The 24,202-nt window shown below is 35.2% G+C and overlaps 1 protein-coding gene and 1 long non-coding RNA gene across 8 annotated transcripts in view; one reads left to right on the forward strand and one right to left on the reverse strand.

Moving 5' to 3' along the window:
* USP45 (ubiquitin specific peptidase 45) overlaps positions 1-16,968 on the forward strand; it is an 88,760-nt gene extending 71,792 nt beyond the window's left edge. For 4 of the 7 annotated variants that reach the window (XM_020998298.2, XM_020998299.2, XM_078155225.1 and 1 more), the window contains 5 exons: positions 2,225-2,915; positions 5,987-6,084; positions 8,069-8,155; positions 9,013-9,166; positions 10,842-15,420. In XM_020998298.2, the coding sequence (XP_020853957.1) occupies positions 2,225-2,915; positions 5,987-6,084; positions 8,069-8,155; positions 9,013-9,166; positions 10,842-10,972 (1,161 nt within the window). In that variant the 3' untranslated portion in view covers positions 10,973-15,420. Of the gene's footprint in view, positions 1-2,224; positions 2,916-5,986; positions 6,085-8,068; positions 8,156-9,012; positions 9,167-10,841; positions 15,421-16,317 lie in introns of those variants that run through there. The other 3 variants (XR_013486972.1, XM_020998301.2, XR_002326786.2) reach the window with 3 other exon arrangements.
* Positions 1,656-17,014, reverse strand: LOC110216477 (uncharacterized). The gene is made up of 3 exons (XR_013486973.1): positions 16,938-17,014; positions 3,138-3,247; positions 1,656-1,714 (listed from the first exon to the last, which is right to left on the reverse strand). It is a non-coding gene; the product is annotated as an uncharacterized LOC110216477 (long non-coding RNA).
* Positions 17,015-24,202: the final 7,188 nt, after the last annotated feature.

The raw sequence follows: 24,202 nt of genomic DNA on the forward strand, positions 1-24,202 counted from the left end.
GAGGGATTGTGTTCTGAGTCTCAGTGCCTCTCCTTCAATGTGGAAGGCAATAGGAAGGTAAAGTGGCCTAGTGGATAGAGTGCTTGGATTCACATCCCACCTCTGACCCATACTTCCTTCCTATGTGTCTCAGGGTGAGTCTCTTAAGTTCTCTGTGCCACAGGTAACTCTAATACTCATTTAGTTGCAGATCAGTTGTCATTTTGCATTGGTAGAGGGAGTTACCTCACATGGAATTTCCTGTACTAATGAAATCCCAAGTCTAGACCAGAAAAAGAAAATTTATAAAATCACATTTTTATCTTCTAGTGTACTTAGTAGTCTGTCATCACATATGATAATAGTTGACATAAAATTAGCTATTACACAGTAACAGATTTGAAATTAGATAGCGAAGAAGTATCCATTAATCTTTGGGGAATCTGTTCTAGAAAGGCAGACTCAGACCACTTGCATTTCTTTTCCTGGTCACTAACTTTATCAAGATATTTCTGCAAGAATGTCTGGCAGAATTATAAACTATCATTAATATTTTAAGGGATATTTAATTTATTTTAAATTAATCATTTAAGTATGCGTCATTATTTTAATTGACCAACAACTATTTCTTCCAATGCTATATTTACAAATTATGTAGTTCTGATAAAAAAATATTTTTATTATTTCTGGACTGATAGTTGATGATACTTTGTCTGCAGTGCCTAAAACAACCACTTGAAAGTAGGCAAAGAAATAAATTACTTGTTGGCTTTTTTCTTTTTAGTTAAACTTAATAGATTTTGAATAATTATTGATTTCAGACATCTTAGTTAATTACTTGCCAAGAGCCTTTTTCTTTCCCTTGCAACTTAAAAAATTAACAAATAGGACAAATAATTTTCACGGTAATAGATTTTTTTCACTTTTTTTTACTGGTAAATTGTGCTACAACTTTCCTTTTAAAACCCTACAAAATCTAACATGAAGAATGATAAGGAATCATCAAAAAAGAAATAAATGAGGCAGCTAGGTGGCTCAGTGGATAGAGCACCGGCCCTGAAGTCAGAAGGACCTGAGTTCAAATCTGGCCTCAGACCAAATACTTGACATTTACTAGCTGTGTGACCCTGGGCAAGTCACTTAACTTCAATTGCCTTTAAAAAAAAGGAAAGAAATAAACAGCAATAAATGAAGCCAAGCCAGAAATGTAAATGCGTGGAGAAGGAGGAAGAGGACAGGGTAGAAAAAAGCAAGCAGGCAGCTGATGGAAAGAAAGGAAGAAGTACTGCTGTGATGGAAAATAAATGTAAAAATAGTAAGGGAAACCATTTGAATGCAAAATTTTTATTGGAAAATGGTGTAAGGCAAAAACTTATTAGCACAGGACAACAGAAAAATAAACAAATCGGGGTCTAGTTTGAACATTTACCACAACTGTAGGGTTTCTTCCCATTCATTTTCCCCTTTTCATGACAAAAAGTAATCCTTCACATCAGTTTATTATTACTATGTTTAGTCTATTGAAAAGTCTTTCTAAGATGTATCTGCTAACTAGAAGGCATAAACTTAAAGAGAAATTGAACAATTATGAGTGCAGCATTATAGTGGAAGAAGCACTTCACTGAAATATCCAAGTTAAAATGATTTGTTCAGTTTGTAGATTTTCTTCATCCTTTCTTTCATTGTGAGTTTTGGTTTTTTTTGTATATATCTCATACATAGTCATAGAGTAGACCTGAAAAAGGAGGAAAAAAGTCATTTTGGCTAGTTAAAGCTTTTGGTTAAATTAATTTTGGATTTTGAGGTAGATTTTGCTGCTTTTATCCCTGTCACTCACTGCCACAATAAACATAATTGTTTTTCATATTCTGGGCCACTTTAGTAATTCAGCAAAACTTGGACAGATAATAGACTCCTCCCTGAATTCTGTTAGGTAGTCAACATTACGTAATTGCAAGATTTGTGATGTACTTTTTCGTTTATAATTTTGGATTGGAATTAATTGTTGTATACCAACATTTTGTGACTAATGCTTGGTAAGTTCTTATCTATCTTAAAATAATAATATGGATCTTCTAAAATATCAAGGAATTCAAATTTAGAAATTTCATTTGCAGCAAATGGTATATGTTGGAGAATAATAAGATGTTAGCAGATAATTTTAGAAAGTTTAACTAGTACTGGAACCTAATTTTTAAGTCCATTTTTTCCTTTCTTTCTCTGAAAACATCATATCAATTTATAGAATCAGCTAAATTATGAAAGAAGACTTGTAAGAAAATCATCATCTGGGGAAGAAGAGAAAATTCCTGTTATCATGCAACAGAAAAATGGAAACCTTGAAATAAATGGGAATTCTTCAATTTTGTCCATAGGAGACACAAGTAGGGTGTCTGAGACTACAGCAAATGCAAGTCAGACTGATGGAAGTGAGAAGGAAGTCAGCCATTCTGAAAGCAGCGCTGATGCTGACAGTGAGGCTTCAGAATGTGAAAGTGCTTCAAAGCAAACCATTTCTGTTAGACCCAGTAGTTTATCTTTTTTGCATGAAGGTATTCCTCCCCATTCATCAGTAGTCCCTGAAATTCCATTTGCAATTGCCAATGAGAGTGGTAAGGAAATGATCACTGAAGCCACTGCCAAACTCAGCTTAAGTGACACTGTAACTAGAGGTACAGGGCTTAACAATGAACATCAGCCATTAAAATTTTCAAGCAATTCATTATGTTCAGTGGAGAAGTATACGTTATCTTATGGCCCCCAGAATGCTTTCCAAACCCTTTCTCAGAGCTATACAACTTCTTCCAAAGAATGTTCAATTCAGTCCTGTCTCTACCAGTTTACATCTGTGGAGTTACTAATGGGAAATAACAAGCTTTTATGTGAGAATTGTACCGAAAAGAAACAGATGTACCAAAAGAAAATCAATTCTACAGGTAAAGTCTTGGGCTGATTATTTACTAACATTATTGTCTCATCCCTGTATTAGATAATAAACTCCTTGAAGGAAAGAACTCTATAGTTTTTTTTTTATATAAGTGATCACCTTAAGGTGCCTCCCAAATCTCATCAAGACAACTAATATGGTATAGTGAATGGAAAAAGCACTGCATTTGGAATTAGAAGACCCAGGCTTAAAACCTGGCTCAGCCACTTACTGTCTTGTTGACAAGCAATTTTCTGTCTTTGGGCTTCATTGTTCTCATCTGCAAAATGAAGATGTGGCACTGGATGACCTTCTACTTCTAAATCCTGTGGTCTTATGACCCTATAAGATATAAACCATCATAAGATAAGGTTTAAGTTCATAAATCACAACAAATCTTAAAAGTACAAGTCAAATTAAGTAATAACCAGATGTTTTAGTGATCATTGAGAAAAGATTGAATAAGAGGATTTGAAAATTAAGAATATGTAGTGTACTTTCATCACTGAGCAAGGGAAAAAGAATTCTGATTCTATATAATTGACAGTAATTATATTTTTAGACAGAAATGCCTGTCTAAATTTTCTGATTGGACCTGCTGATTTCCTAATTGGATCAGCTCACCAAGAATTTGGAGGTGCCCCATGCAGACAGCAGTATATTATTGATAAGAGGATAAGTGACTGGCAGAATAGGATAACTGGAATTGGTCATTCGTCTAAATAAATCTCTTAGGAGTTTGGTTAACATGAAGCATTCTTTGTAGAGTCTAAGCATCCTTGTCTGAATTGATAAAAAAAATTTATAAACTTGGATTATTAAGTATCAGACTCCAATGTATAGCTGCTCTAGTGAAGTCTGAGTTGAAATGTACACTGCATTTACTCATATATCACAATATCCTTTAAACATTTGTGTTTATAAAACTTGAACACAAAAATGAATTTCTAGTACGATTTCCTTATGATTTCTCTGTTGACAAACCTTACCAGGTCCTGTCCATCCATTTTGGAAGATATGGGTCTTTTGTTTTACAAATTTTAGTAGATACCTACTGTGTAATATGCAGAAATCTCAACAAGGAACACTTTCAATTCACATTTTTTTTTAATTTTCAAATTTTTTCCCAATTACGTGTAAACATTTTTAACATTAATTTTCAATTTTGAGTTCCAATTCTGACTCTTCCTCCCTTACCTTCCCCCCTCAATGAGAAAGCAAGCAATTTGATATAGGTTATATATGTGCAGTCATGCAAAACATTTCTGTATTAGTTGTGTTGTAAAAGAAAACACAGACCAAAAGAAAAAGAAAGAAAGCAAAGAAAAAGATATGCTTCTATCTCCATTTAGACTTCATCAGTTCTTTCTCTAGAGGTGGATAACATTTTTATCATGAGTCTTTTGAAATTGTCTTGGATTGTTGTACTGCTGAGAATAGCTAAATCGTTCACAGTTGATCATCATATGATATTGCTGTTACTGTATACAATGTTCTCCTGGTTCTGCTCACTTCATTTTGCATCAGCTCATGTAAGTCTTTACAGGTTTTTCTGAAAGCAAGATACACTTCTTAATATTTTTCATAAACATGCATTTTTAAAGTACCAAATATGTGCCAGGTACTGTGCTAAGTGCTAGGATATATAAGTATTTTGAAGCCAGAAAATTCTGTGTAGCATACCGTTAACATTTAGGTTGTTTATGATAAATCAAGCTGTATGTGTTAACAATTGAATATTCCAAGATCTCCAGTGGACATAAAGAGCACAGTCTTTAAATGTTGACAAGAGTGCACAGCTCACTTGTGATGCTAGGTCATACTAGATAAGTGGTTGGTAAACTGTGGCTCAAGAACCAAATTCACCACCACCAATTTTTGTAGGGGCTATGAGCTTAGAGTATATCATATATTTTAAAATACAATGGGTGCAACTGGGTGGATAGAGTAGATGGAGTACTGGCCCTGGAGTCAGGAGGACCTGAGTTTAAGTATGGCCTCAGACACTTAACACCTAAAAGCTGTGTGACCCTGGACAAGTCACTTACCCTGATTGCTGCCTCCTGCCCCCCAAAAAATACAATGAAACTTTGTTTTCAGAATAAAAGGATTTTAAATAAAGGACTAAATTTAAATAAAGGCCTTAGGCTATAGTTTGCTGACCCTGGTATTAGATGTTTGGATTTAGCATAGGATCTTTTGCTCTTTGTACTTGATCCCTCTACGAGGTACTCTAGGACTTTAAGACTGTAGGCATGGTTAAATTTTCCCAGGCTCTTTTGGGCGCTAGAATGAACTGACATTGATTTGAAGTTTTGTACAAATGTGTCTAGTTTCATATTGAAGAGCACAGAAAAGGTGGAATTTTCAAGAGACAATGGAGTTTTATTTGTTCAGTAAGAAATACTACATTTCTGAAAATGTGGTAGAGTGATATTTTTGGTATTTCAAGATAGTATTAAGTATTGCATTGTTATAAGAGAAATTTAAAGGTGAATATATATAAATCAAGTTTATAAAATGTTACGTAAATAAAGTTTTCATCACTTGAGTCACAATGAAACTTTGCAGATGTCTGTAGAACTTGATTTCAAGTGTTTGTTGCTGATTCTACTTAATTCTTTTCTTACATTTGTATTTTTCTAACTTTTTTATTTATCAATTTTATTTTGATATTGCTCATTTCAGAAGCAGCAGTACTCTTATAGTTCCTTCCCATACAAAAGTTAAGTGAAGTTATGTAATTCAGCAATTTTTATTGACAATACTTTACTTTCTTGAGTTCATCATTTTTTAAAAGAAAGTAAGTGTGTTTTAACCCCAGTTAATCTGGGACTAAGATAGGCTGATGTATTTGACCAGAATTTGGTTGTCTTTTAGTGTTTTCTTAATTTACATTTTGGTCATTATGAATCATGCTCTTTTGTTTCTTATAGTTGTATTTGTATAGATCTTTTCAGTCCATATTTAAAATTTTTAATAATTTATCTCACTATATAGCCAGTGCAGTAGTGAATAATTATATATTATATGGTTTAATACAATTTTACAGATACATTCTAAAAATTATATTTCATGTAGAAAAGAAGCCGGAAGGTGTGTATACCAATGCCAGGAAACAGTTGCTCATTTCTGCTGTTCCAGCCATTCTTATTCTGCATCTTAAAAGATTCCATCAGGTAAAAAAGTCCACATCAATGCAATTAGTTCTACTGCAGATATAAACATTAAACTGAAAAGTAGCTTATGATCATAACCTAGACTTTATACCATCCACCAAGCATTTTGAGTCTTCCTTATTGCACTTTAATAGTGGCATTTGTCTTGTGTATCCTACAGATTATAAATTCTATAAAGGTAGTTCATTCTTATTATCTCTCCCATGATATCTAGCACAGTGCTCTGAAAAAAATAAATATTTGCAATCAGATGAATGAAATGGTAAATTTTCAACATTTTTTAGTGGAACCTCATATCCCATGGTATACTACTAGAGATTCTACAATAAAAACAATGGAATCATACATACTTAAGTGACAGAGAATGTTTAACTTTTTTATAATAAAAATTTGTTTTAAAATATTTTTAGATAATTTTTTTTGTTAAAAATAGTTTACTTTTTAAAATTCACATGTAAAAGCCTCTCGTCCTTTCCCCCACAAACCCCAAGTACAAATCAAAAAAAATTGAAGTTCCGTATTAACTATGAGAAATGGTTAACAGGAATAGCTGAGGACAAAAGCTGTCTTTGAAAACATAAGTCAGAAATAAAGAAAACATCTGTCTTGAGCTCTTGTTATAATTTAGTGCTTTTCTGTTTAAAAAAAAAATACCTAGAGGCAAATTCTGGGTCCCAATATTGTTTTTTCCCCCTAGGGCCTTCTAGTGGAAGCCTAATGTAAAAAACAAGGTAGAGGCCATTGCATAGGCCCATCCTTATTTCTTTTAGGTCCTGATTATAATTGGCACATAACTTTACTAATTCTTGGCACTTTCTTAATTGATAAATCTTTTTAGAGTCTTTTTCCCTATTTATAGTAAGCAGACATTAAATAATTAGAGAATTTTGCAGCTAAAAAGGAGACTTTTTAATAAATCATCTTGTTAAGTATCCCAGCTATTTTACAGAAGAGGAAACTTAGGTGTTTATAAACTTGCCCAAGGTCACACATGTAAACTAGAATCCTGGGTCTCCTGATTAAAATTCCAATGTTCTTTTTACTACATAACAGTATGTTTTTAAATTTTTTTAAGTGATGTAATTACATGCTTATTCATACTCATTTTTTTAAAAAACTACCACTAATCTGCAGAAATATCTTTGCCATAGCACCTTCAAATATAGGCATTAAGTTAGTTGAGTGCCAGTTCTAGAATGTTTATCACCTTAAATTTTTTACTTTTCTGTTTTTTGGTCTGGCTCTCTAATTTCATCGTAGGGAGCTCCCAGTAAAGAAACTCCTATGCTAATGTATAACAACTGCACAACCTGGAGTCTTGAGAATTGCCTGGGGAACTAGACATTAAAGGCTTGCTCATGGTCACTGAGCCAGTTGTCAGAGTTGTAACTAGAACCTTTCTTTTCAACATTGAGAACCAGGCCTTTATCCACTTCTCCGTGTCACCTTTATATATTTTTTAAAATCTATGGGAAATGAGTTTTGTATAATTTTACTTTTTTTCCATCTTTTGGGTTTTGTGTAATAAAGTGCTATGCTTGAGGTCGGCAATAAGCATTTATTAAGTCCTTACAACATGCCAGCCACTGTACTTAGCTGGGAGAATACGAATATTAGCAAAAGGGTAGTACATGCCCTCAAGGAGCTTTCATTCTAAGGGGGATGACCACACATAAAAGGGAGCTGAAAAGTGGGACAGTAGAGGGAGTTAGTTACCAATGTAGGAGAACAGAGGAGACAGAATCAGAACAGCTGGGAGGGTAATGAAACATGCCTGGCCTGTGCCTGTCTCCAGAATGGTAGCTCTAGAAGGAACTCACCAGTGGGAGAAGGGGGCCAGCCTGCAGAGGAATGGTTCAAAAGAAGACCCCAGATGCTGAGGGAATTTGTAAAGTAAAAAAGCAACTAAGTTGAGGTAGCAAAGTGTGCAAAATCAAATGAATTCTATAGATTTCAACATTTTTTTACACTTTTTTTCTTGAAGGCTGGTTTGAGTCTGCGAAAAGTAAACAGACACGTGGATTTCCCACTTGTGCTAGATTTAGCACCCTTTTGTTCTGTTACCTGCAAGGTAGAGTATGTAATGAATTGTTTTCATTTATGGTAATAGCTATAAAGTATAATCTATATAATGTATTTGTATATTTTTTAAAATATATTCGTTCCCTGAAGCAGATACACAGCTATTTAATTAAACCAACGTATCAGGAATATTGTATTCACTGTTATCCCTTCTTTTGTCTTTGGGTAATTATTTTACATAATATATAAATATTCACAACATCTCTGAAAGCAAGGGACATTGGTAAAGATCCATGAGCAATCAAGCCATCCAGTTTATTGTTGAAACAAGTTTTTGACCTTCTTTTCTTTGTATCATATGATGATCTTAAAACCTTCAGAGTAGTAAGTCAGTCCACAAAAGGTATTTTAAAAAATGGACTTGAATTTAATGATCCTTTCTCCTAAGGTGTTTCGTGTAGCTTTAATACTTAGGTGCATTAATGATTGCCTATAAAGTTTTTTTCCACAGACAGGAAGAGGAATTATTTCAGGGAGATGGGATTGTCTATTGAGTGAAATACTGTTAAGAATGTTGATCTAATCTTAGTATAGTTCTTTGTACTTACTTCCTGAAAGGGAAGTTTTTTGTTTTTTTTATTTCTATTAGATAATAAAATAGCCTAAAGACTTAGGATTTTCCAGACAATAAATTTAATGCTCTAACCTTGGGTTTCTTGCCAATTCTAAATAAGTAGATTTTGTCCCTATTTTCCATGTGCTGAAGTTCTGCAATGGCCAAATTTTATAATAACTATGTTTAGTGGCTTAATATGAATTTAATTAATAACCTTTAGAATTTCCCTCAGCATCCTTTACTCCTACAAAATACTAATTTGGAATTTTTTTTTGTTTTTTGAAAAAAAGAATGTAACCAGTGGAGAGAGAGTTCTCTATGGTCTTTATGGAATAGTGGAACATAGTGGCTCAATGAGAGGAGGCCATTACACAGCTTATGTGAAAGTCAGAACAACTTCCAAGAAATCATTGGACCATGTTGTTGGAAATAAAAATATCCACGGTATGTCATACTTCATTGCTTCTTTCATCTTTTGATATTAAAATTACTGCTTCATATGTGTACCAAATAAATTGAAATTTAATTTCTTCATTTTACTACCAAGTAAAAATTGCTCTTCTAGTTCAGTATTTTTTTTCCCCTATAGGCAGTTGGGGTTAAGTGACTTGCCCAGGGTCACACAGCTAGTAAGTGTCAAGTGTTTGGTCTGAGGCCGGATTTGTATTCGGGTCCTTCTGACTTCAGGGCTGATGTCCTATCCACTGCACCACCTCGCTGCAGCCTGAAAATTACTTTTCTAAAGAGGTAAAATTGTAGCCTAGATGATCTTTCATTAGAAATAATGGACAGTGCCCTTCTACTTGAAATTTCTTGGTAATTAGAGGAATATTTCTTGGACTGAAATAATATTGGACTTGATGACACAAATCTTTTAAGAGTATATAAGGGGCAGCTTGGTGGCACAGTGGATAGAGCTCCAGCCTTGGAGTCAGGAGGACTTAAGTTCAAATCCAACCTCAGACACTTCATACTAGCTGTGTGACCCTGGGCAAGTCACTTAATCCCAATTGCCTCACCAAAAGAGAGAGAGAGAGAGAGAGAGAGAGTATGTAATATGTCTATCTTATTACATAGATAACCATCTTATTACCTTTACCATAATGTTTTGAAAAAGTACCACTTGAGGGGCAGCTAGGTGGTGCAGTGGATAGAGCACTGGCCTTGGAGTCAGGAGGACCTGAGTTCAAATGTGGCCTCAGACACATAACACTCATTAGCTGTGTGACTCTGGGCAAGTCACTTAACCCCAGCTGTCTTACCAAAAAAAAAAAAGTGCCATTTGGAAGATGCTTTTCCCAGGAAGGAACTTACTTATATGCAACAACATCTAGCAATATATAGAGACAGGTAGTGGTGCACAGAGCTGTTACCTAGTTATGTTACAGTAATCAAAATAAAACACCTTTGGTAAGAATGAAAAAAAGATAAAGTTAAATATTAGGAAAAGTTTCTTGACTTGGTAAGGGAAATTGTAGCATCACCTTCTTTAGAAATTTTAAGAAAGAGAAGATGGACTTCTATTTCAATAATAGTCTAAGCAAGAACATAAGTGAAAGTAAAGGGATATCTCCAAACTAATGGTTTTAGACTATAGCCTGTTGGATTAGAAACAAAAGGATCTCAAATTATTAAAGCCCTAAAACATTTATGTCATACTTAGAATTCAATGTTTCTATTTCTTTGGTCAACTTTGAAGTTTAAAAGCTTTAGTAAATGTGTAAAATAACATAACATCCAGTTATAATTTCCAGAAGACAGGACAATAGCTTATATACTACTCCTTACAATGATGTATTCCTATTGTAAACTTCACAGTTTTTTTAAATTAAGTGCTATAAACAAGAACACTTCAGATATTAGAGTAGAGGTCAAATACTGGTAGTTTAAAATGTTTAGTGCACTTTAAAATCGTGTTTTTCTTAAGGTTGTGTGTTTTTACTAAAATTATCAAGGCAACATATCCATTTTCCCTACTTCTCCTACAGTAAAAAAAGACCCTAAACCCCTTCTTTATGGATGTCTTAGTTCAGAATTAGAATTATTCTTTGAGCTAACTGCCACAATTTAAAAAAAAAGAATTTAAACATTTTTAATGTTATTTATTTTTGTATTATAGGTTTAAAAGAAACAACAGGAGCATCAGCAGGACAGTGGGTGCATGTTAGTGATACTCATGTGCAAATGGTTCCAGAATCCAGAGTAATTAATGCGCAGGCTTACCTTCTTTTTTATGAAAGGATATTATAGTGATCATGTTCATAATTGTGAAAAAGTTAATGATTATTTAGACCACCGTTATTTAAATGCTGCAGGGGTAAACTGAATATATAGTGTGCCTTTATTATGTTTTTTCTTTCATATAATTTATTGGATCCCATCTTTTAAAAAGCTTTTCAGTTATTCTCTTTTCAAACAAGTTTTATTTCCTCAAAACTTTTAATATTCCATTTCCTTAAATCAAATGCATAATACCTGTTTTTTCTAAGGGTATGTCAAAAAATATATAATTCATGTCTTTGGATCTGCAGCCCTTGAGTTCTGGGTGGTGTAATTAAATGGTATTAGAATTTATCTCATCATTGTATAGATTTAGACTTTTGCAAGTTACTACCCCTAAAACATAACTACTAACAGTAAAACCTAACATAACACAATATAACATGAAGTTAGATGCATTCTGTTTTGCTAAATCTTCTATATGGTTTAAACTTTTTTTAGTAGTAGGTTTATTAATAAGTAATTGGCTTACTGCTTTGTATTTTGAGAACTAAAGGTATAAAAAAAATTGGGCAAGTTTATGTTCTCAGCCAACACGTAATAGACTTCAAAGAATATCCTACACATGGATCACAGAGTAAAATATTATATGTAGGCAACTTGTAATGGGTTCCCAGTAGATAGTTGTCAGTTCATTTAGTACCATGGGAAATTGCTAGATTACATTTTAAAGTTATCAGAATTGTATTCTTTATAATATTCTCTTGAAAGAAATTATAAAACTTTGTAGTCTTATATTTTAGTAAATATTGACTTTAGCTTTTGGGAGAAAAGTTCCAAGGTCACAGTTCCTTTATGTACTCAGCATATCATATACATTCAGGTTGGGTTAATTTTAATTTAATTAAATATAATGTTAGCTTTTCAGATTGTTTCTTATATACAAGTATTTTGGGAATAGTTTTTTCTTTGACCTTGTGACTACTGTGAAAACATTGCTTTTTTAAAATAAATACAAATAATAGCTTTGTCAGAAAATGAAAGTACAAGTAAAACTAAATCTATTTATTGTATTCTTGACCTGAAAAGTATTAAAATTACTTCTCAGGGTTAGATTATTTTTTTAAAGGTACTCAGGGTACTTTTCCCCCCCAGCGATAGAAATATTGCATACAATTTTATTTATTACAATGAGCCTATAATCAGCATTTTTAACTATAAAAGTTTGATTTCACAATGTCACTTTTAAAAATTCGATGAATAGGATTATTATCGAAGAAAATAGTTTGTCACAAAAAAATACTCACATGGGACATGACAACTCAAGCAGACTAAGGTGATGTTTTCTTTTACGTTCCCATTGTATACCACCACTTTAATGGTATGTCATTGACCCCAGTTATATAACTTCAGGGTACCCTAGTCAAATGCATAGGAATTAATAGCTGTCATTATCCAGGGAGTTTGGTAAATGTTTGTCTTCCAGTGCATTCTCTTTAGGAAATGTTAGGAAATGTTGGGAAATATGAGTAAAAAAGTGGCTGTGCATTGATTGAACGCTGCTACCTTGTTAGACCACAACCTTCTGACACAAAAATATGAAGTAGACCTCTTAATAATTTATTGACTACTAAAGTTTGTGATTTAAGCTTTTAATAGAATAGAAATATGGGGCTTGAATAGTACACACTTTTAACAATTTTTTTGTAAAGCATCAACATTCACATTTCAGTTGCATCTTTATAGTCTAAATTTTTAGTCATTTGAGAGAGATATACATGCTAAGATTTTGGGAAAAATCTGAATGTATAATCTGGAAAAGCTAAGCTTTTTTTAATTATCAAAATTATGATCTAATAGGATACATCCTAATCCAAGGAGATGCTAAGAAAGTGTAGTTTAATTATTAGTAAGCTATCTGTTTGCTAATCTAGCTATTTCTTTTTGATGATGTTAAGTATCAGTTATCTGTTTCTAAACCTACCAGGCCATTACTAGTAATTGCACACTTCTCAAAGACAAAGGACTAAAGAATTTCTGTTGAAAAGCTCTTTCCTATTGTATTAGGTTGAATTTTTTTAAAGGAAAGGAGAGCCAGCGTTTCCTTACTTTATATGTGCTTACTTAAACAAATGGAGCTTGAGATAGTAATGCATTTTCTCAGGAAAGTCTAAAATTAAGGGAAGTAAAGAATTCTTCCCAGCCAGATAAAGCAAAGTAAGTAATAGAATAAAAAAATTTCAGCTCCTACTTAGCATTAATGATTAATTCATGAAACAGCTTCTTAAGCATTGATTTGATTACTATTGCATAAGTTTTATAATCATAGAATTTTAGAGCTAAAGAAAGCTTTAGTGATCTGATCCAGGGGTTGCCAGGGCCACCATAGATCTTTACTTTTATGCAGCTTTTAACAGGCAAAAGCCTTAACTATTAGAAACCATGGATTGCTGACCCAAAACTGTCAGAGCTTTCATATTCCAAGGTTGGAAGCATAGGGTCCTAAAAGGAGGGGTTACCGCATCTGGAGGTAGTCTCCTCATTTAGGCTCTCATTCAGCATAGGAGCAATGTAGGTGAAGCCTGTTTTTTTGCCTACTACCTGTGATTCCTCCTGTTTTATACCTCATTCCTTCAGAGCCAGGTTCTATCTGCCGTTCGACAGCTACTTTAAGAAATTTGTACAAATATGCTAACAGGAAGAAGTTTTAGGAGTTCTCCAATGCCCGTCTTCCATTTTAAAATGTGTAAACTGCACATAAAGTTGATGTAAAAAAATCTTTGACATTATTGTTTTTAAAGAATTATTTTCTAAAAAATAACAAAAATGGCTCTTTTCTGTTAAAAGGTTATTGATTCCTAATGTAGTCTACTGTACTTATTTTACAGATGAAGAAACTGAAATTAGAAGATTAACTGATTTTAATTGATTTGTTCTGGTTACTGTTGCTATTTGGTTACTGGTTACTATTTGTTTGGGTTACTATTCTCATAGTGGCAGAGCTGGAACCAGAACCTAATTCTCATGACTTGAATTCCCAGTGGTCTTTCCACTCACCCCTGCTGCATGTTTATCAGTGTATTCTGGGTTTGACATTTTACCTCACTGTTCTGAAAGCTGCACTTGCTTTTTTATAATTCACTTAGCAAATATTTTAATATGCAAAAGCCAGAGTGGGTTTTATTTATTACTTCAGAAATAACATGGAAGAATGGTGGTTCACTTTTAATTTCCTTAGCTTTTATACTAATTATGAAATCTTTAGTCTTGAAATTTCTTCTCAGGTGACCTTGAGTTTAGGAGCTCTCTTTTCTTATTATGCAGAGTCCAGAATATTCATCTTCTGAAAAGAAAAGACACTGTTTGACTAAGAATATAATATGCTGGTAATGGCTTTTGCTGTAGAGAAAGTATGTATTCTACTTATCATACATAGTACATTTTCAAATATAGTTTTTGTTTCAAATGTTGTCAAAGTTTATTCAGTACAGTCTTATTAATGGAAAGATGCATACCTTCAGGGATACTTAAGTGAGAGGCCATTATGATAAGGAAATTTTTAAAAAAAAGGCAGATCAAGTAACTGGCAATTTTATAGATACCTAATTCAACTGCCATGGTCTAAAATTCTGCCCTTAGCTGAATGAACGCTTCAGTAGCTGAGATTTAGTTTATAATATATGTTTAACTATACTTTTTTCCCTATTTTTTTTTGTATTTCAGTGGTAAAATTATGGCTCTGGAGTACATGTATATGCTAGAAAAGGCAGTATTGCTTAATCAAGATTTTACCATTTAAAATAAAGCTTAAGACATGCTTTCTTCAGACTTTATTTTTTTTAGATGACTAGAAAGGGTGGTGGAGAGTTAGGAGATGAATGATGATAAAACCATCCACAGAAAGAGTTAGTTTTCTGTGAATTTGGATTTGCAAACAACTATTTGGTTGTGTATTTAATAGTTTGCATCCTATCTGTGATTATTGACATCAGGACTCAAATACATATTTGCTGAATATAGCTTAATATGAGAAGTAAAAATTTTGCCAATGTCTAATATTTTTACTATCATTAAAAGTGTTCTGCCTATTTCTAAGTCCTTTTTATGCAAATTATTTCTTCTGCATGATCTCTTGTAGAATAAGCTTAGCAGAATTTATATTTTATGTGCAATAAAACTGAGCCTTCAGTTTAATACTTAGTGCATTATCAAATTGATTGTATTTTTAGTTATTTGAAAGGTTTATTGTTAATGTAAAGTTGCCAAGAGGAAATGTATTTATAGTACAATAGACAGATGAGATGAGAATATATTTTTAATTTTCAAAAATATTTTAGATTATTAATTCATATCTTTTATTATACCTGTAATTTAAAACATTCTGCAATGTTTTATAAAAGATAATCATGCATCTAGTTTAACATGTTGATTTTATTGGGGGAAACATGTACATTCTTAATAAATATTGGTTTATTTGATGTATGTGTTAAGACTGATATAATTGGCTTTGCAAAGAAGATTGTCGACAACATTTTTGGCTACCAGTGTTTCATATTTGTTAGTAAGGATGCTTTTACTACTTTGATGGATCCCTGATTTCATCATTGTGGATATTTTCTTCTCTGCTATGATCACAAACTCTTCACATCTTATTCCTCATTATGTGTAATTCTAGGTCCTATCTTTAAATAAATCCTTTGTAGTGGTATCTATCCAGGGCAACATCATGGGCCTTCTACTTATCCTATTTTTTTTCCCCCCTTCAGCACCCATGGGAATACTTAGCTGGCTCTTGAAATAATCTCCATTTTTAGATTTTTCACAAAGTGTTTAATTGTTTCATAAAACCTTAGAGCTAGAAGAAGCTTTAGGGGTCTTTCGGTTCAGTTTCCCACTTGGTACAAGTACCCCCTCTACCACATCCCTAACTAATGATCATCTAGTGTTCGTCTTTATAATATAAAACATTCACCTTTTAGATAGCCGGTTCCATTTTTAATAGCTGTAATTGTGATGAGTTCTAGTTAACTGTTACTGTTACCTCCTTTCAACTTGACATTATGTTTCTAATATTGCTATATAAAAATGCATGAATTTTTCATGTTTGTCATCCGTTAAAATTAGCAGTTGCTTCACACAAATTGTTAAGCCAAGTCTTTCCTATCCTATATTGGTGCAATTAATTTTTTAAGCCTCAATTTTCTTCCCCAATTGTGATTGTCTATCCTATGTTAGACATTTTATAGCAAGGGACAGAGTTTCACAAGACACAGCTAATTGGTTTTTCACCTTATTTTTATCTGTATTAGATATCATCATCTTAGTTTCAGCCCATCACTACTATATGTACTATTCATTCTACTTCTTGCTTTTAGCAATGATTACATAGAAGAAAGGCCAGTAATCCAAAGAGTGATTTGGAGGATTTTGAAATTGTAAAGAAGGCCAGAGACTGAATGTGAGAAAAGAAGTTCGGCAGGACCTGAGAAATCAAGGGAGAATGACTGATACAAAAAGGATTCATGGAGAGAAACCTGAGAAGGAGGTGAAAGACTAGAGCTGAAAGGATAAAGAGAGAGTCTGAAGAAGAACCTGAGGAGGAGAAGAGCAGAAGGACTTCTGGCAGATGGAGGGCTCAAGAACATAGTTGTTAGGTCAAGTGTTCAATCTATGACTGAGACTTAAAGGGATTTGAGCAGAAGAATAAAAATAATCCATTTATGCAAAGCAACAGACCTTTTAACATACAAGAGAAGGCATGTGGCTTAAAATGAGACAACCAAGGCTTGAAGATTAAGTGAATAAAGCCTTTATTAAGACTTAATGTGTGCAAAGTACTGGGGATGTAAATATAAAAGTAGAACAGCCCCTATTCTCAAGAAGCTCACATTCTAATGAGAGGGGAAACACTTATGGAAGGGTTCAGCATGTAATACATGTTAGATGGAAAGGTCCCATGGTCTTTAGGGTGCAGCAATAAAGCAGATGGTAATACCTCTTTGATGTCATTTCCACTGATAAAACTATAGCAGTTTCTGATGTTGAATTATTTGACAGTTTCAAGGATTTTTGATGGCAAGAATTTTCTTTTCTGGGTCCTCGATAAATGACACTGTTGCAGTAGCAAAGTTGCCAGGCTCTCTCTCCACAGGGGTTGCTTCACAGAGTGATGGCTGAGGCCTCAATACGGAAAGTTTGTTTTTCTCAAGGCTTTTGGGTTCAGAATCCTGAGTTGTCTCTGTCAAGATCTGAGGGAAGATAGTGATAAAGGTAGTGATAGTGGTCTGGCATATGCTGCCTCCTGCCACTCCCTCAAGGTGCCTCACTGCTTCCTCAGCTGGCTGTTTTGACTGCCCTGTGAGTGGCAGTTAATTGGCAGTTGGTGGGAATGGCTAACCCCTTCTCCACAGTTGGAATTTGAAAAGGGGAAAAGATCCTGGTCACCAGTGAGATGAGGATATACACAGAATCCAGAGGGAGCAGGGATAGATAGTCTGGTGCCTTGACTACAGTGAAGGCTGTGGCAGAAAGGGGGAAAGCAATCGATGTTTCTTTGAAAGGCACTCTCCTTACATGACACCAGGGTTATAATAGGCTCAATTTTCTTCCCCAATTGTGATTGTCAGTCCTACGTTAGACATTTTATAGCAAGGGACAGAGTTTCACAAGACAGAGCTAATTGGTTTTTCACCTCATATTGTAGCCATTGAGGCTCCAGTTAGTAAAGTTTTGCAAGAGTGTCTAGCAAAGCGTTCTTAGCAAATTCCAGAGTGAGTGAGTGCAGAGGGTCACAGACATAAGGAGGCATGTCTAAAGCAGAGAAAGCTTGTCCCAAAAACTACATTGAAAATGTAAAGAGAAAAGAGCTTGCATTCAAGATTTATGTGCTAAAAAGACTAGCCATGTATCAGGGTAGAAGAGGTGATAAAGAAAATTGACAAGTCTTAGAGTTATAATCATCCACAAGGCCTAGCTAATCTCCAAGAAAAATATCAGGAATGACAAGAACTTGGTTTCTCACTTCCAATAAACAATAAAAATAGGTAGAATTTTGCAATAACTAATCCTAAGTATAATGTTTGTGAGGTTTTTAAAATTTTGAATTCCAAATTCTTTGCCTCACTGTAGCCCCTCCCCCACCCATTGAGAAAACAGTGATACCCATTATACATATGAAGTTGTGCAAAAATGTTTGTATTTCTATCTCAATCAAATACTACTGATGTTTAAGGTGCAAACTAGTATCCCTCCTAGAAAAAGGGAGTATGGAATTATCCAGAATAATAAAATATAAAAGCTCTTTAGTGTGAAAATAAAGAACAAGGAGCCAAAGTAGTAGAGGTGAATCAAGTTATATGTCAGGAAATTGGAGAATGGGAAAAAATGTCACAGAGAAAGAGCACCGAAAACGTGGAACCAAAAAATGTCTTCTCCAAGGAAAACATCCCAACATTTGTCAAAAGTAGATGATTACTACCCACATTTGTTGATTCACATGAATGCAGATGAAACTTCAAGGAGGAACCTAGAAAGCATTGTCAAAGATGAGGAAGTCTTGGGCAAAAATTTTAGACTTTAAGTCATAGGTGATAGTTTCATCACTGCTGCCTGTCAAAAGACAAAGGATTCAGAAGAGGAAAGCAGATTTGAGATGTGAACCTCTGCTTAAACACTGTTTCAAGATTTTGATTTTTGGACCACAGGCTAAAATATTCAAATGACAGCCTCCTGGACAGGAATTGATTACTCCTAACAAAGGCTACTAAGAATTTGTCATGGCGTCTTGAAAAAATAATCAAAAAGTCTTTAAATAGAGAGGAAGGGGAAAGGAGAATACTTCCTATGTATATCCACCAAATTAGATATATGAAGTAGATATAATGTGGGAAGAAATAGCAGTTATAATACTCAGAAGTTAAGCAGTCAAAATCCAAAAAAAGGAATCATTCAACCCATGGTCTCAGAAGTCTACAAATTCACAAAGCATGGGTACCAAACAAGAAGTAGTAGTCCTGCCACCAGAACGTAAATTTAGATCCATGACTACAAAAGAGCAAAAGAGAAGCTTTAGGTGAAGTTCAGTGGAGCCAGTAATGTTTTTATCATTAGAGTATCCTGCAGACTACATGAATAGGAAGTAGAAATAGTTAAGTTCAGGAAACATCAATCTGAACTAGAGGCATCCTCCCAATCACCTAGGCTTGTGACCTAGGTGTCATTTTTGATTCCTCATTCACTATCCTCCACCCCCATAGCCAATGTGTTGCCAACGCCTGTCATTTCTACCTTCACAACATAGCTCTCAAACTGTCTGCCTTCTCTTGTACAACGCTATCACCACCCTTGTCCACAAGGAGTGGGGAACCTGCCGCCTCAAGGCCTTGAAAAATCTCATTTGTTCTGTGAAGTTTAGATTCAATTAAAGGGCCACACTTCAGGCCCTAGAGGGCCACATGTGGCCTTGAGGTTGCAGGTTCCCCACCCCTGGTCCAGACCTCATCACTTCACACCTGGGCTATTCCAACAGCCTGTTGATTGGTCTCCCTGTCACATGGTCTCTCCCCATTCCAATCCATCTTCCACTCAGCTTAAATCTTCACAGAGTTTAAGTTTGACCTGTCGTCCCCCTACTCAATCAACTTCAGTTGTTTTTCAGTCATGTTTAATTCTTCATGACCCCATTTGAGGTTTTCTTGGCAGAGGTACTTAAGTGGTTTGCCATTTTCTTCTCCACTCATATTTACAGATGAGGAAATTGAGTTAAGTGAATTGCCCAGGGTCACACAGATAGTAAGTGTCTGAAGCCAGATTTGAACTCGGGAAGAAGTCTTCCTGACTGCAGGCCCAGCATTCTATCCATTGCACCATTTCATTGGCTTTTTATTGCCTCCAGGATCAAATATAAAATCATATGTTTGGTTTTTGAAGCTCTCAATAAGCTGGCCCACTTTCTAACTTTTCAGTCTTAGTCCTTACACCCCACCTTCCACCACATAGTCTGGTACCCAGTGACATTGGCCTTATTGTTCTTCACATTAGAGGTACTTCAGTCTCCAGACTCTGGACATTTTCATTGGCTGTCCCCTATGCCTGGAACTCTACCTCATCTCAGGCTTCTGGTTTCCCTGACTTCAAATCTGTGCTAAAATCTACAAGAAGCCTTTCACAGTCCTCCTTAACGCTAGTGTCTTTCCTCTGTTATTTCCAATTTGTCTTGGATATAGCTTTTTTGTACATGGTTTCCATATTTTCTCATCCATTAGACTGTAAGGTACTTAAGAGCAAGGGCTGTTTTATCTTTCTTTATGTTCCCAGTGCTTAACACAGTACTGGCACATTGTAGATTCTTAATAAATATTTATTGACTAATATAGTTGTAAAAGAGGATTTAACTTTCCAGCAGTCTACTGGAGGGAGCCTTCTGCCCCAGCAGAAATGTCTTGATTTGTTTAATTCATAAACCTTCAAAAACTGGCAGAAGACACAAGCCCAAATGCTTCCATTTAAGTACCATACATATCAAAGTCCAACAAGCCCCTCCTCCTAAGGTTGCACTTCAGTTTCACTCCTTTTACCAAGACGGGCTCCTGTTGCAAGTTCTAGTTGAAAGAATTCATTTATGAATCTATGTCTAGTCCACATGACTCATTAGGAACCCTAACCCCAAGGATGTCTTACACTTTTTCTAGTACAAGAAATGACCCATTGAGAAACATTTCTGTGTTAACAGGTTTTAAGTGGAGGTGGGTCTATTTCTAATACTTGTTTCCACGAAGCTAGAGGGTGTCAGTTGCCAACAATTCTAAGCAGTTTAGAACTGTGAACTCCTATAACTGTGGGCTGCACTAGACAGCTTTTAAACACTAAAATTCTTGGATTATATAAAATCCTTTCGAATATGGATTCACTGAATAAGCATTATTAAGCATGTGAAAAGGGTCAGGGACATTGGTAAATACTTGGAAAACAAAATCAAAACAGTCCCGGGAGGGGGGGCGGTGTTTAGGGTGGGAGGTGATAACATTCTCTTGGGGGAAACTGGTTATTTCCAGTGGGAGGGCACTAGCAACTGGGTAACACTTGAGCTGAGATTTGAAAATAGGGATGTTGGGAGGCGTATTAGGAGGGAGTGCATTGCAGACACATGGCCTACGAAAAAGCATTAATAAAATAGGATGTCTTTTATATAAGAACACCTGATAGGCCAATTTACCTTGAGCACAAGTGTGAAGGAGAGTGTAGTAAGCCTAGAAAAATAGGTTGGAGGGTAATGGTGAAAGGCTTTAAATAGCTGGATGAATGAGAAAAAACACTAAATACCAAGCACTGTGCTAGGGGGCATAAAAAAGGGAAAGTCCCTACCTTCAAGAATCTTATGTTCTGTAGTCAACGAGCTATATTTTGTTTTAGAAAGTTCCAGAGATGGTGAATGGAGACATAGGACAGTAGACCTGCTATTCCCTTAGCAAAGGCTAAGCAGTTCAACGTTGATTATACTTCAAGAATAAATGGGGAGAGTCAAGGAGAAGGTGGAGGGTACCAACATGGCAGCCAGCAAGGAGATGACTGGGGAGTGAAGAAGGCCTAGATGTGGGTGAGTAAGGCAACCCACAGTGAGGACATAAGATTTCCATGGTAGGAATTCCATGGATAAAAGGGTTCCAAGTCTTCCAAGGCTTGACTTCTGGTCCAGGTGGTATGATAGCAGATGAAATCAATATTTTGTCCTAGAAATAAAAGGGAGGCCTAGGAGCTTCATGAACAGGGAAGTAACATAGTTAGATCTATGCTTTAGGAATATCAGTTTGGGAATGATTAATTGGCAAAATAATTAGGGTACAGTGTGCAGAGGGAATGAAGACACAGTTCAAGTGCAAAACCTGGAAGCATTTTTTGGGCAAGTGCAGCATATGCATGGAGAACAGCAAGAACATAGTCTGCTGCTCTAAAGATTGGGGGTTTAGAGAGTGGTTTATATGGTTTTACAAAAAAGGGAGGCAGGAGAATAGGAATAGAGCACCTATAACCGGGGTGTTTGTCAAGCTCCAGCCATTTGGGGCCAGTATGAACCAGTTTGAACTGGCCCCATGGTTGCTGGCACAGCAGAGTTCATCTGGTATGTCAAACTTGAGCAACACCCATTCTGCCTCCTGATTGGTTGATTTTGATTCCCAGATTATTTCAGCCTTTCCTGGATAATAATAAGCTCAAACAAATCAAATTGATTAGTGAACTCATTATTCATTCCATTTCTACAGGAGCTATGTGGAGGATATATTGGAGATGGGAGAGACTAGCAGCAGGGAACCCAAATAGGAGCCTGTTAGGGAATCTCAAGATGACAAGATGGACGATCTTAAAAGAAAAAAAGAAAAGCACTACATATAGAGTAACTAAAGCTGAATCAACAAAGTTAGGGATTCCTACAGATGATGAAAACCTTATGAAATAACATCAGAGGACTTAAATGTTTAAGAGATTACACTCAGCATCCACACCCTCCAATCCTCTCCATAAGCCAAGCACAAATTACATCTCACAAGCTAATGCTTCAGGGACAAATTATGGGGTTTCTTATTTGGTTCCTTTCTAGCAATAATGGACTAAATCTCCTGTTTCCCTCCTCCCCACAAGAGATGGAAGGCATAGATTCTGACTATCCAAAGAAAGGATAAATTCAACAGGGCAGGAGAAAAAGCTTATCTGTCCAAATAAAAGACTGGAAACCTGGATCAGCCAATTCTTGCCCCCAGAAGTTTACTCTAGGCAGGGACACTGGTCACATTCTTGTGTTCCCCAAAAATGGAAGAGGAAGATATCAATGAAAAAGGGAAATCAACATTAAGCACCTACTATATACCAAGAACTGTGCCAAGCACTAGAAATACAAAAAGAGACAAAAGACCCCCACCCACAAGGAGTTCACGATCTGATAGGGTAGACAACATGCAAACAAATCTATACAAACAAGCTATATACAGGATAAATGAGATATATTTAACACAGGGAAGGTACTAGAATTAAGAGGGATTAGGAAAGGCTTATTGTAAAAGATGAGATTTTAGTTGGGATTTCAAGGAAGCCAGTAGGTGGAATTGAGGGAGAGCATTCCAGACATGAGATAGTCAGAGAAAATGTCCAGAACTGAGAAATGGAATGTCTTCTGCATGGAACAGCAAGGAGGCCAGTACCATTGGATAGAAGAGTATGTGGCGGTGAGTGCAGTGTAAAGACTAAAGGTAGGAGGAGATTAGGCTTTGAATGCTTTTTGATATTTGAGGTGATAAAAGTCACTGTAGTTTATGGGTAAAGGGGAAGGAATGATCAGATCTGCACTTTAGAAAAATGACCTAAGTGGGTGAATGGAGGTTGGATTCAAATGGGGAGAGACTTGAGGCAGACAGACCATCAACAGGCTATTGCAATAATCTAGGCATGAGGTGATAATCCCCTTATCAGAGAGGAGGCAGTGTAAACCAGAAAAAAAGTGACTGGCAGTACAAGAGAAAGGCTAGAAGACCAAAAATCCAAGGGAAAAAAATAAATGCCTTGGTTGAAAGCAGAAAAACCTATAACAAAGCTTATAAAGACTGAAGAAAAAATGAATAAATGCCCAAAACACAAAACAAAAATACTGTATTATGAATAAAAATGAACCAACATTTTCCAGTCAAACAAAAAAAGTTATACCTTTCTACCCAAAAATCATGCACAATAGCAAAAACAATAATTTGAAGGAGAAAATCTTTAAAAGAAGAAATTAGATTGAAAATCAGATTTCTCAATATAGAATTAAGAAATATAAATATCAATGCACATAATGTAAGGATAGCTAGGTAGCACACCTGTCCTGGGCCTGGAGTTAAGAAGTCTCATCTTCCTGAGTTCAAATCTGGCCTCACTAGCTGTTGACCCTAGGCAGGTCACTTAACCCTGTTTGCTTCACTTCCTCATCTGTAAAATGAGTTGGAGAAGAAATGGCAAACTCCAGCATCTTTTCCAAGAAAACCCCAAATGGGATCATGAAGAGTTGGATGTGACTGAAAAGTCCAAACAGCAAAATAAGAAATGCATAATTTAGTACTCAAGATGGAAAATCTCTCAAGCAGTAGAGATACAGAGGGAAAACAACAAATTTGGAATATAAAAATACAGAAATGGAAGAAAATTTTGCAGAAGAAAAACAAAGGCAACAACTTTAAAAGAAAATGGAAAATAATTAACAATGATTAATGTTTCTAGGCTCTCTCCCAACCTGAA

This window comes from Phascolarctos cinereus, unplaced genomic scaffold (assembly GCF_003287225.1).
Source record: "Phascolarctos cinereus isolate Bilbo 61053 unplaced genomic scaffold, phaCin_HiC Scaffold_5;HRSCAF=322, whole genome shotgun sequence".
In the NCBI taxonomy this organism is placed as follows: Eukaryota; Metazoa; Chordata; class Mammalia; order Diprotodontia; family Phascolarctidae; genus Phascolarctos; species Phascolarctos cinereus.